General features: G+C 42.9%; 1 protein-coding gene across 1 annotated transcript in view; it reads right to left on the reverse strand.

Annotated features, from left to right (window-relative positions):
* SMARCC1 (SWI/SNF related, matrix associated, actin dependent regulator of chromatin subfamily c member 1) overlaps positions 1 to 13,234 on the reverse strand; it is a 90,729-nt gene that overhangs the window by 18,471 nt on the left and 59,024 nt on the right. Inside the window, exons 22-25 of the mRNA XM_040590712.1 lie at positions 10,319 to 10,374; positions 8,470 to 8,584; positions 7,439 to 7,593; positions 2,470 to 2,604 (exon numbers count right to left, since the gene is read on the reverse strand). Of these exons, the coding sequence (XP_040446646.1) occupies positions 2,470 to 2,604; positions 7,439 to 7,593; positions 8,470 to 8,584; positions 10,319 to 10,374 (461 nt within the window). The remainder of the gene's footprint in view (positions 1 to 2,469; positions 2,605 to 7,438; positions 7,594 to 8,469; positions 8,585 to 10,318; positions 10,375 to 13,234) is intronic.

The following is a 13,234-nucleotide window of genomic DNA, read 5'->3' on the forward strand; positions in this document are numbered from 1 at the left end:
TATCCTATCCTGCTACAGTTAAAAAAAAAAAAAGTCTTTACAAGTATCTCCAAACAGCATCCAGCACCTGAAAATACACTTTGTAGGAAAACCAGTGAAAACCTCCCTTCTACACATTCCCTCTCCTCAGGATGAGAAAAGACATTAGGACAGAGGAATAAGGCACAAACGCGAGTTATAACATGAGCTGGTCTTAAAAATGATGCAGAGCCCAAACCACCCAGTTCTGTCCCAGGCTCCTGCACGTGCTGCCACCATGTCACCAGCAGGTTCACGGACACAACCTACAGTCGCACCCCCAGGTTCGCATTCAGACAACTTGCAGCAACGCGTTTTCTGGAGGGCAGCCCAGCAGCAGTTTGCATTTGCTTTTCCACTCTCCAGGCTCAGTCACACCTGCCATGGCTGTCAGGCAAGAGTGAGGTACCTTAACAAAGACCAGCACGCATCCATTTGCCACACCATTTCCCTACACAACCCAATTCAGGAAATTAGCCAGAATTCAGGGTACATATGCATGAATATTACACTCTTTGACGACCTTCAAATTTGCAACAGCATGTTTCTGCGCTGTTGCAAAGCGATTCACAATTAGAAGGGAGTATTACAAGCACTTAACGTATACCCATACAATACGCATCACTGTACTACAGTTTCATCTTCAGCATGCAACTCCTTCCTAAACAGAAAAGACAGCAAGGTTCTGGGTCAACAAGGCTCCTACCAACACAATCCCTGGTTATACAGAGTTGGCAGCGCTGAAATCGCTTTAGCTTAAACGCTGAAGTAAATATGTATTGCCTAACATCTAACACCCTCCAGTCTGCAGCGCAGATTTCTTTCAACACTTAGAATCGCCTTACCTTTACTATAAGAAAAAGCCAGTGCAGCAAATAAGGACATATGCATAAGTGTGCAGTGGCATGAAGGATTTTTTTTTGCTTTTAGTATTTCACTAGATACCCACAATGACAGGTGAAAAGACTGACTTTAATGACCAGGAAGCCAAGAGAAAAATTTATATGCATATTTTCAAGAAGGAAAATGTCACATGCCTCAAAATGGGAAAAAAAACAACCCTGCCACTTACAGAATATAACCTCCAAAGAAAGAAATCTACAGAGAACCTTTTCAAAATAGTTAGGTCCATTTCTTCAGCTGCCAGTCAGTGTCAGAGGCGAACACTACACTGAAATGGTTGAGGATGCTGAGCAATCTAGAAGTTCTTGCTGACATTCTGCTACAAAAGAACACAGTTTGTCAAACTATCCATGATTAATGCCAAAATGAGGATGTAAATTCCATTAAATTTACATGGGAGGGCAAATGTGAAAATCCCTGGACTTATGAGTCAATATCTTCAACACATCTAGAGTAATTGGCTATTGACAAAAGAGGAAGCCACACAACAGAAAACATAGATGACTGCTGATTAAAATGAAGTTCTGAGTCATCTCGACAGTAGCTGGAGAGAAACCACTTCTCTGAAAGCCTGTTGAACTATATATGAAAGAACACTTCGTAACTGATGTGCAATCCAGCCACGGACAGGCAGAGGCAGCTTCTGCCTGATTTTAGGGTTACACAAGTCTCCAGTAAGGTGTCATTAACAGTCCTACAACATAAATACAGCCCTGCTTGGGATGCACCCTATATATACTCTCTTAAGTGTCCCCACCACCGTCAGCTGGCTAGACCTCAATCAAGACCCGTGGCCAGGCTTACAGCCTCACTAAATTGAGGACAGAAACTAAGAACCTTCTCACTTAGTTTGCCCAGCTCCTCCTCCTCAGTAGTATTTCATCATTGGATTTCTCAACTCTATTTTAATACTTTTGCGGTCCCCAGGAGCAACCACCTTTACCCACCTCCTGCCATCACTGCTTCTCTTGAAGCTGCTGTTGCCCTCTCCAGCTCAGGCCAGGCACCACCATCACAAAATGAGAAGCTCTTACTGCTGAGCATGCATCCTTCTGTTACCACATCTCACTCTGAGGACTTCCCCAAGAGCTACTGAGAACGCCCTCCAAAAAAACCCCGAACGCTTGAACTACATATTAAAACCAAGTCGGGAAGGAAAGGCAGCCGGAGCTGGTTTCCTTTCCCTTAGGGAAGTAAGGTTTCCACTCATTTCACTCTCTTTACAGGGAAAAGCCATTCTTATGTCAGATACCATTCATGTGATAAGGTCTGCATAAAAGCTCCAGACCAATTCCACATTCACACTTAGATGACAGGAGTAAGGATTAGGAAGCAAACCTAGGATACCACCAGTTTGCTGCTTATGGTAAAGAGAAGATGCTAGATGAAGAAGAGGGCTCAGATGTGACTACAGGAGGCAATTATGAATTCTAGCTGAAGGAGAAAGACCTTCGATAAAGGTGAGGAACAGCTGAAGTTGCTCGTTTTCCAGCTGTTAGCATACACAGACCTTTGCAGTAAATGATTTAATCCAGAATCCCTACTTACTGCCTCTTTCTCTCTGTCCATAATGGTTTCCAACTCCTCAAAATGGCGAAGTTTTATCTCCAGCTTCTTCATCTGTGTTTCCACCAAAAGGGCGACCAGGGACTTGATCTTTCTTTCTTCCACTGCTGCTAGGTGCTGAGGAGAAAAAACAGGTTTTTGCTTTACGCACATTACACAAAATAAAGTGCTTTAAAGGGAACAAAAAAGCCAATTATGCACCTAGCTTTAGCTATTCTATTCCACTTCTGGACAGAAAACAGGGCATTGCATTATCAATCTTGTGCTTGGAACCAGAAGCTCTTGGAAGATTATTAAGCTTTTAATCAAATAAACAGGTGTCAAGTTTTAATACAAGAGGTATTGTGGATGCTCAGTACTCATAAGCAATCCAGCTTTGCTGCGAAGCCTTCCGAGTGCTGTGCAAGAGAGAGCACTTTCAGTGGAAATGCAAATGAGGGAGCAAGGGTACGTTCTACCGAGTCAGCTGTAGGTCATCCAAAAAGCTTTCACCAAAACACACACAGGAGGCTTTTACCTGGAACAACTCACAGAAACACTGAGATGACTCTTGCCTGCCTTTGCCATTAAAATATTTTTTGCGCAAGTAAATGAGAAGCTATGTATCTAGTTAAGCACATTCCCATTACATGCAGCACCACACCACTAAACCGTAAGCTTTCTTGGCACAGCAGTTCCACCTTGGGCTACAGAGAACTTGCAGAGAAATCTACACAGATATTAGAAGAAACTGTTAAAAAAAAAATACATCTCCAGTTTCCTTTTATAACCAGGTTGCACAGTATTCCTACTGCAGAAGAAAGCTGAAGGCAAAACTGTATTTAAACTGCAAAAGTGAAATGCAGGAAAAGGCAAACAGATTTTTTTACAAGCCTTTAGCTTTACACCATTTACATATACACACTTACCCATAAATGATATAGGATATATATGCGATACATGAGACAGCCTACAAAAGTGTTTCACATTCTCCAAGTGTGAAAGGCATGTTAACGATGCCTGCTACTAGCTTTTGTTAAAAGCCTGCTGTTCAAAATGAAAACACACTTAAAACACCCATCATGGGTACTGCTTGGGAGTCTCTGTGTTAATAAAGAATGTTTCCCCGACCATAGTGTCCAAGCAAAGCCTTGCTGACACATCCAAGGGCTGAGGGGGAAGGAAGGCTGGCTTTTGAGAAGGGAAAGGTGAGGGTCGAGAGGAAGAAGGGAAAAAGAAAAAGCTGGATCTCATCCAGCCCAAGCTGTCAACAGAGATTCATATTTAGCAAGCTGTGCCCCAAACTCTGGCTCAGAATTGGGAGAAATACTGAGCTGGAGAAAAGAAGCATTATAAAACTCCCTGGAAATCCTAACTCTAAACAGAATTCCTCAAAAAACATCTGGTATTGTTTCCATCACTAATATGTTGTGTCATTTGACAGCCTTCACCTCTGGTAACCTACCAGCAATAAAGCAAGTCTTCAGTAAATGTAGGCAACGTACATTCAAGACTCTCACTAATTTAATTTAAAATCGGGTACAGTTTGAAAGAACCAGAGTGATCCTCCAAGTTCATTCAACAGCACGCCATGGTGAAATTCAAGGTCAGTTAAATTCCGACTAAATAGTGCTGCACACACTTGAAATAAACTAACTGAATGGCTGACAGAACTAGAAAATGTAATGTCAATTAATACTGTGTAGTAGAACAAACTCAACTGTATGAAAATGAGTGACACAAGCACCTCTGTTGATACACGGAGCCTTCTGACAGCCACTGCAGCTTGCTTGATGTGTGCAATTTTAATAATGAGACAAGATTATTGTAAGATCAGCAAGGTACACAATTAGGTAAAGGACAGGTCTCAAAATGCATGTCAGAAAGGAAATCATCATTGAAGTTCTTCCTAAAGAAACCCAAAGAGACTTCTCCTTAGCCTGGCATTACCCAGTGCTTCCACATTGACAAAGAACAAGTCATTACAAACTCTGCAGCTGACAAGAAAATAGTAAGACAAAATTTAACAGTGATTTAAATTGCCTGATAAACACATTTACTTCGCCCATCCCCTAATCTTCTTAAACCCAGCATTAGTTGTGAAATTAGCTAGTCACAGGAAGAGCATGACTGTGACACCTGGTAGAGACAACTGTAAAACTAGGCCACAAGAGAGCTCTGGAAAATGGAGAGCATCCAAGGACTTCTCATCGGAATGCTGTGCTAAAGTCTTCTCATCCACATGCAAGAGCTTCGCTGGAAGCACAACAGGCAGAGAAAATTACTTACTTTCTTCCCCCTTCCTATTTTGTGAAAGGAGACTAGATGCTTCACCTAGCTCTTGTTTTGTGAGGCCAAGAAGGGATAAGACTGCCTTTTATGACTGAAACAGAAGAAATAAAGGTGGCAGATAACTCAGAACTATCTAAATTAAGGCACACCATGGAAAAAACATCGTCCTGTCACGCATACATTCAAGCAGGAGACGACGGAGGTCCTACAGTGACCTTCTACAGCAGCAGCACACAGGAACCAGTTAAAAGACAATTTGATTTGCCTAGAAACAGAAGACGGGATGTAGCTGCCTGCAAAAAGAAGACACATGATTTTAGGCATAGGGTCCCTTCTATGCCTGAATTTTACAGTTCTAAACTATAACACACGAAAGAAGGGGTTGATAACCAAAGCCTTTTCAATTCGCTAGGCAGAGTGCTGCAACGGTACAACGGGTAGTGGCTGAAGCACATCAGACTAGGAATAAAGCTTAACTGCAAAGGTTACCACCAACAGAAAAAATTATGGACAATTACAGGAGGTTTTGCATCACTGGAGTTCTGATATCAGTGTCCACTAGAAAAGATATACTCAATCACAGCTACCTCAAAACAGGAATTCAGGGAAGTCATGAGATCAGTGTTATGCAGGAGGTCAAATGACAATCAGAACGGTCCTTTTTGCCAGTGCAAGTGATGGATCAAGAGCTACAGCAGCAGCTCTGCAGCTCAGTCACAACCGACAAAAGCTGAGAGCAATCTGCAAGAGAGAGGACATTTTCTATCAGGTGCTACTTACACATAGAAAGGAAAAAATAGCTTACACTGATTTAGGATTCTGAGAAGAAAATGAGGAAAAGGGACTTGAATTCTAATATTGCCTGTACAAAAGCCAAACCTGTAAAACGTTGCTTTATTCTATATGTAGTAATACAGAGTCTCACCCCTAAACGTACACATTCCTTGGATACCATTTCTCACAGCACAACTTACTGGTGAAGTCACTTATCCCAAAAGTAAAACACACTTCAAGTGCCTGCCTTTAACCCCTGTTTCTCCTTAGAAGCTAAGTGCAGCATTCCTCTGTTGTAAAATCGTAAGGAAAACAACTTTGTACCAGCTCTTCACATGATCAGGTCTGGGGTTTACTATGAAGAACTGAATTACTCTCTCTGACAAGACAGATCTCACCGAAAGCCTTAATATTGTCTGGGGTTTTCAGTGGAAACAGAAATCCCTGTTGAACTTGAATTGTACCTTAAAGTGTGAACATCATAATTATAATACATTACTTCCTGTAATACAGAGATAAAATACTTCTAGAATATCACTATTGTTATTATCACCATAATGAAAGCGGCCATTAGCCAAGTCCCTTCTCGCTCTAGCACTTGTTATCACCAAAGGAAGGAAAGTAGATCATCTTTATTTGGAACAAGTAGCCTTCCATAAAACAGAGATTAAATTTCATGTCTCCATATATATATATATGCGCGCAGGTTTTTTTCCAACTTGGCTGAAAATATCTGTAAGTCTGATGAACTGAAAGTAAGTTACTGTCAGTACAAGAGCTTGGTGCTGGAACACCATGGGTTCAGGTGCAGACGGGCGAAGTGATGCACTACAGCCAGTCAGGACTGCGCTTGACCGCAATGATGAACCTGAAATTTGTCTGCCAAGTGGGATTCCATGCAGGTAGGGTGCCTGGCTCTGACACTAAGCAATGCTGAATTCATGCAACTCGTGATTTTAGAACCGGGCTTGAAAGGAAGTAACAAAAAATATCCTCAGATCTCACGGGTTCATAAAGGACAACACCTATCATCACACCATCTTCAACATACGTGACACAGTTGGGGAAAAAAAGCCTAAAGTTAAAGGGGTAAGATTCAAAGATCAGACTGGAAAAGTCAGTATGACACATGCAATGCCTTATTATGCCCTGGAAATCCATCAGGAAACATACACCATCCATGCTTTGCTTTTTATAAAGGACGTGACAGGGAACAGCACAATTTGAATCCAAAAAATATGTGACTAGAGAACAGATTTTGAAAAAGGTATTCTGAGAGAAGTGAAAGCAGTCTGGTTCCTGCAAAAAGAAAATGAAAGAAAACAGGCAATTAATAATTATATGGTAAAGAAAAACTATTTGATAGGACACAGATTCAAACCACAGCTCATTAAGAGACTACAGACAAACAGAAGTTTAATGATAGGAAGACAAAAACGTCTGTTTAACAGACACACAGTACCTCTTAATAAAAAAATGTTTAAAAAACTGTAATGCTAGGACTGAACATCACACTGTTTTTAGAAAACAGAGTCCAGAAGGCTTGTGTGAAGTCCACAGCACAAAAGGCAACCGAAGGGTTTGATCACCCAGACCTGCGCCCTTGGCACTACAGCCAGACCTGTCAAGCAGAGAAAGGGCTTTCCAAGAAATGATAAACACATTTTGGGGATATTTCTTAGGATATTCATCGATGTCACAGTCATAAAAGTAGCTGTCTAAATTAAAATTGTATGCTATTTCACTTAGGGGTTCAAACAGAAGAAACTGAAGAAGGCACTTGTGCTCCTTCAAGGTATTAGAGATTAGAAGATGGGATCGCACAGATCTGAAACAAAGGACCATTTTCAGAGGAGTTCCAATGCGAATGGGAAAGCAAGCCAAGGGACATTTGTACAAAACAGACCTTTGCTTTGGTGGCAGCTGAGGCAAGGGCAGCAGCTGCAGCTGTAGCTACGTTTCCTTCCGAGATTTCATGTTCCACTTTCTTCTTCCCAGCCTCATTTTCTTTGTCTTTGCTTGCATCAACGTTCTCCTTGTTCTCTTCTGCCTCCTTTTCTTCTGAAAGAGATTTCCCGCCAAGTCTGTTATGTGCATTCTGCCCTCGTTAACAGTATCGCGTCAGGACAGGAATTGCACTACGCGCACTTGCTATTAGTCAAATTAATTCATCCACATGCTGTCACATTTCTACGTTATACGACTGCTGCTTGTCCAAACGCTGACAGGGGAACAATTCCCATCTAAGAGGATCTGATCCAACAAACAGGGCAACTTTAAAAGCTTTTAGTTTCCATCCTGTCAATTCATCTGCTGCCATCAGCTCATGCAGCAGAACAATTTCAGCTGCATTTCCATAACAACAAATTCTATATTACATCAAATGCAAACGCTTCTTGTTCTACCTGTGCTAAAATACTGAATGTAAGTTCCAGGAAAAAACAATATATTCATGTGGTACAAGGGAAACATGTAAAAATAATTAAGGAAAATGTCTTATGTGGAAAAAAACAGTACTCAGCCTGTCAAAATAAAGGCTCCACATCACTTCACAGGGAAGCTCGACTAACATTAACTTCTAAGAGCAGAAGTGAGCAGTCTCATTTCTTTGCATCAAAAATGATCAAATGGCATGTGATACAGGCAAAATAAAATAATTTATATGACCTACACGCACTCTGCCACTGCAATTTTTTCACCCAGTCACTACACACAGTGAAAGAAAGCTCAGCTGAGGTCTAAAAAGAGTTCAAGAAAGAATTTACTGGCTGAGCTTTGCAGTGAAATTAAACTAGAATATTTACTACTGGACCATGAAGCAGCCTGACGCACAAGAGGAAATATTTCTGCCACAGTTGAGTTTATAGACTATTCCAACCACTTTGGAGGAAGGCTATTAAAGCTAACACAGCTTGAGGAACGGCTGGGAACCATTACCTGGCTTGGTGTCTGCAGTCACTTCGCTGTCTTGCTCTTTTTCTGGGTTTCTCTCATTTTCTCCTTCTTGTACTTTATCGCCTTCCTCAATTTCACTCTCTGCTTTGTTTTCAACCTAAATGGGATGAAATATTGTTTGAAGGATGAGAGATATAGAAGACATTTACTGTTAACTTCGTTTATAGCTTTTGAATTAATTTACTATCATAAAGGAAGACATTAAATTTTAAAGGCTGACTGCTACTTAAGCCCATTTTGACAAATCGTAACTAAAATCTGAATAAAACAAAGTAACCGCTATACTGCCCAAAGTCTGTTAGATTCAGTAACCCAGGCCAGCTTGGGTTTATCTGAAGGTACAAGAAATCCTCAGCTAGGAAGGCAGACAAGGACATGTTCTGCCCCCATTTATTCCCGTACTTTGTGCATAAGCACTATACCCTTTCCAGTGCCTACGTTAACAATTCATACAGCGCTCACCTATCTGCACAGCCTCAGATTCTGCAGAACTCATGGCCACAACAGCCTGCGGTGGCAATAAACGCTACCACTGAGTTACGCACTGCAGGAGGGTGCTTCTGTCCGGGAGTCTGTGGCAGAGCACGAACATCATTTTTCCCTCAGAGACACTCCAAACTGACCTGAATGTTTCTCATTTACTCTGCTCCACAGAATAATTCATCTTTTCAAGCTCTGACTGAGTCTTACATCTAGCTAAGCGCACCTGACTATTTATGAGGAAGGCAGCAAAAGAACTACCAGAAAACAGAGCAAGGAGCAACACCAAGACTACGCGCAGCAGCCATTAGGTCAGTTTTATCTCGTTCATTTGATGAAGCAGGCAACGCAGAAATATGACCTGTTGCTGCAGACTCAACAAGCACCCGCCATCATTTATTTAGCAGGGTGATGTTTAGATTTCAGGATATTAGTTTAATTCCAGTTCAGGTCTGAAACAATCACAGCCAGCGCCACTACTGTAGGCTATCTGAAAAGAGGTGCTGGTTTTGTAGACATGGTGTTATGAAAAAGTCCCAAACAATTGCATTCCTGTAGGCATTAATTATTGCTTGAAGGAATTAATTTCTAAGTATCTGATCTTTACGGGCAGGATGCATCATACCTAATGCCAGGAACACACAATACACACACATCTATAACCAAGAGTTAGCCCAGACTTCTTGCAAGGAGAAGTTTTATTGACCAGCTCAGCAACAGGCACCCTGGGTCTTCGCCTCCCACATCCCCCAGGCTGCACGTAACTCGCACAGCCACCGGGGAACTACGATGCAGCTGGGGCCACAGCTTCACCCAGGTTCACTGCCCAGCTCCACACCCCGCACTCAGGAACGTCTGCCAAACACCGTGAGTAACCCCAACTCACCCATTTCCTGGAAAGTCCTGATCTCTCTGATCTCGTCTGAACTGAAACTGCATTTAACTTTGGAAAGGCTATTTGTCACAAGACAGACTTTTCTAGGGCAAGGCTTCAGAGTGGTGCTTGCTTTAGCCCACAGTGTCTTTCTGCAGACTGAGTCTCTAATTCATTTGGTATCGCCCAGTTTACGTTTCCTCCCAGTCCAACCTTTTTTCCTCAGGTGTGGAAAACACCACGCCAATGTCTCATTGTTGTTTGTCCGGCAGAAGAAATGTCTCTGTACGGTTTGAGACTACATCACTTGTAAGAAAACAATGCACTATGGAGACTGAAACCTGTTCCCTATGGACACGTACATTGACCAGCACACTACCGTCTACCTTTCTTATCAGGCATTTTAGAATGTAGGAATTTGGGTTTGCAAATGTCAGAAGTATCTCTTTCAGGACCAGTGTACTGAGCCAAGCTTACCTTTTCAGACTGTTGCCCATCTGCCTCAGTTTCCATCTTTTCTTCTTCAGCTCCATCTGAGGAAACAAATAAGTATTCAGAATCCCCATAACATCAATTTATCACACTCAACATTTATTTCAGGGTCAACTAAAATTTTCTGTTCTCTACTAATAGTGGTTTAAAGAAAGTTGTAACACTAAACTCCTGGAAGACTAAAAGCTTATTAAACTAATTTTAGTTTCAAAGATCAAGTTTACTTCCAAATTTAAATTTAACTCTTTTTTCTTTTCAGCCCAACAAGCAAGATAAAATGTTAAATTATCTGTGCTCTGCTGAAACCTCCGGTCTATCCATGTAGTGAGAAACCACCAAATCTATCAATTCTAGCTAAAGGACAGCCTGATGCACAGTTCTGCAGTATTCAAGTCAGGGTAATTCCCACTGGTAAGTCATAGTATTATAAAGTGTTTTTCTCAATACAGCCAATTTGATTCTGTAGATGGTTGTCAGTTACGTGATTAACCTAAATTATGGTACCGCCAGACTTGTAATTCCTCTTTAGCACAAGATCCCCTGAGCTGCTTTCGATGAAAGGTCCATCCAGAGGCATTGTCATGCGCTGCAGGTCAGCTGAAGAATTAAATTCCATTTTGCAGGTGGCACAAATCCCAGAATTCTCCGAAGCAGACTTCAAAATTATTCAACACCAGCGTAACATTACACACGTTTATTAAAGCACTAATACTGTTCTTAAACACTAAGGATCTCTTTGTCATTTCCAGCCTGAAAACCACCGCACCGGTGTGACGTGAAACCCTGCACAGCAAAACTTCATCCCACACCCTTAGCACCCGCTGCTCTGCACGAACACCACGGCCAACTGGTTCCCCAGTCCTGTACGGCTCTTTGTGCTGTTCCTCCAAACACAGCTCTCCCAAAAGCACTGGGAAATTGTACCCAGGCCCTCACAGCCACAGTCAAAGCAGATGTCTGAGACAGAACCGAACACAGAAACTTAAAGAAACTGGCCCAAAAGGCGCAGCCCTGTGGCAGATACTCCTGGAGGGTGCTCCTGCTCAGACCTGGACTGTTCATTCTCTTGCTCCTTCCTCAGCTGCAACGATACCAACATTGTGGGTTTGTACTGAAGAGCTGATCAAGGCAACGATCCAAGTTAAACCCAAATACTTTATCTGCCTCCTCACTGAAAAAAAGCTGTACTGCAGCTCCTCAAGAGCCCAACTGCAGCTGCCTGGTTAGGTGTCAAACCAGATATGAATCACATCTGAGCACAAGAGCTGGTTGTTGGTTAGAGATAAAGCAAGAAAAGCATAGAAATTACCAGCTGAAAGCGCCGAGTTCCCCCTGCATCCAAACCACAGCCATCCCAACAAACAAGAAACAGAGCCGGACAGGGGGCAGGGGAAGGGGCTGAAGCACCAGTTCAGTGGTGTGGAGATGGGGGGAGTCAGCCTGGAGAGAAGGGGGCTCAGGGGGGACCTTCTCGCTCCCTGCAGCTGCCTGACAGGGGGGTGCAGCGAGGGGAGGTCGGTCTCTGCTCCCAGGAACAAGTGACAGGACAAGGGGAAACGGCCTTGCCTTGCCCCAGGGCAGGTTTGAATCAGGTATTGGGGAAAAAGTCTTCCCTGAAAGGTTTGTCAAGCGCTGCCCAGGGAGGTGGTGAAATCACCATCCCTGGGGGTGTTTAAAATACACCTAGATGCTGTGCTCAGGGACACGGTTTAGTGGTGGACTTGGCAGTGCTGGGTTAGCAGTTGGACTCAATGATTTTAAAGATCTTTTCCAATCCAACAGATTCTGTGATTCTATGAACGAGCACACCTCCTGCCAACATGATCACAGGGTAGCCTGCTCAGCTTCCAGCTTTTTAAAAAGCATGCTTTCCAAGATACTCTGAAAAAACAGAGCCGAGTTGCACCTTCAGGGCTAACGCTAAAGAAAATAGCAGCGGGCAAGCTTTTAATTCTCCCCAGTGTCTTCAGGTACAGCTGACAGGTGGTGTAAAATGCGTAGGGCTCTCCATACAACCACCAGTTGGGTTCTCTGGCCAGTAACAATTCCCTGGACTGCTCCAGGAGGTGGAGCCTCTACCTTACACCGTGACCTGAATTTCCAGAGAAATCACACGAGAGCACCTCTGCCAAGACTGGCTCCAAGCCAAGGTGCCCATATTGGAACCATGAAGTACTTCATCATGGAAAAGGAAAAGCATGCCAAGCACGTGCTCAGCAGGAGACCTCTGCCAAGAGCAGAGGCAGCTCACCTATACCACGGCAGCCTCCAGGTCTGAGCTGGTCATCAAAAATCTCCACCATCTGGTGTCTGACCAAAGAAGTCATCCTCTCAAGTATGTAACATGAGCTATGTGGGCACTCGGCAGGTTCTCCTATGGCCGTGGAAGTGCACTGCTGGACAGCACCCATCGCATCTTACACCTTCCTAACTGGAACCCAGAACAAGTTTGCCAGACACCAGTAAAAACCTGCCCTTGACCACAAGCACCTTCAGAGTGTCCTACCACCATGCACAGAAAAACCTCGGCTTCAACATGCTACTACTATGTGCTTCCTGCTATTGCTCATTTAGTTTGTTTTTCTGGCTGACTAGACTGAGCTCTTCAAGCTTGTAACCTCTTATTTACTGTCTGTTTGGCACTCAAATAGCTATTACAGAGATGTCTGAAGAGTTCTGCCAAAACAGAGCCAGGCACCCTTGCGTTACAGATTGCTTTTTGACTAGCAGATAACCAGTGATCATCCCATCTAACTTCAGCATCTACAACCGAGGACTAGGTAAAACAGTCTGACCGGCATACAAGCAAGACCAAAATGAGGAAAGGAAAAAAAATTTTAAAAAATTTAAAAAAATCACTGACACCATCATTCTGAATGCATGCACCTCATAAAAGAAGTG

This window comes from Falco naumanni, chromosome 4 (assembly GCF_017639655.2).
Source record: "Falco naumanni isolate bFalNau1 chromosome 4, bFalNau1.pat, whole genome shotgun sequence".
Classification (NCBI taxonomy): domain Eukaryota; kingdom Metazoa; phylum Chordata; class Aves; order Falconiformes; family Falconidae; genus Falco; species Falco naumanni.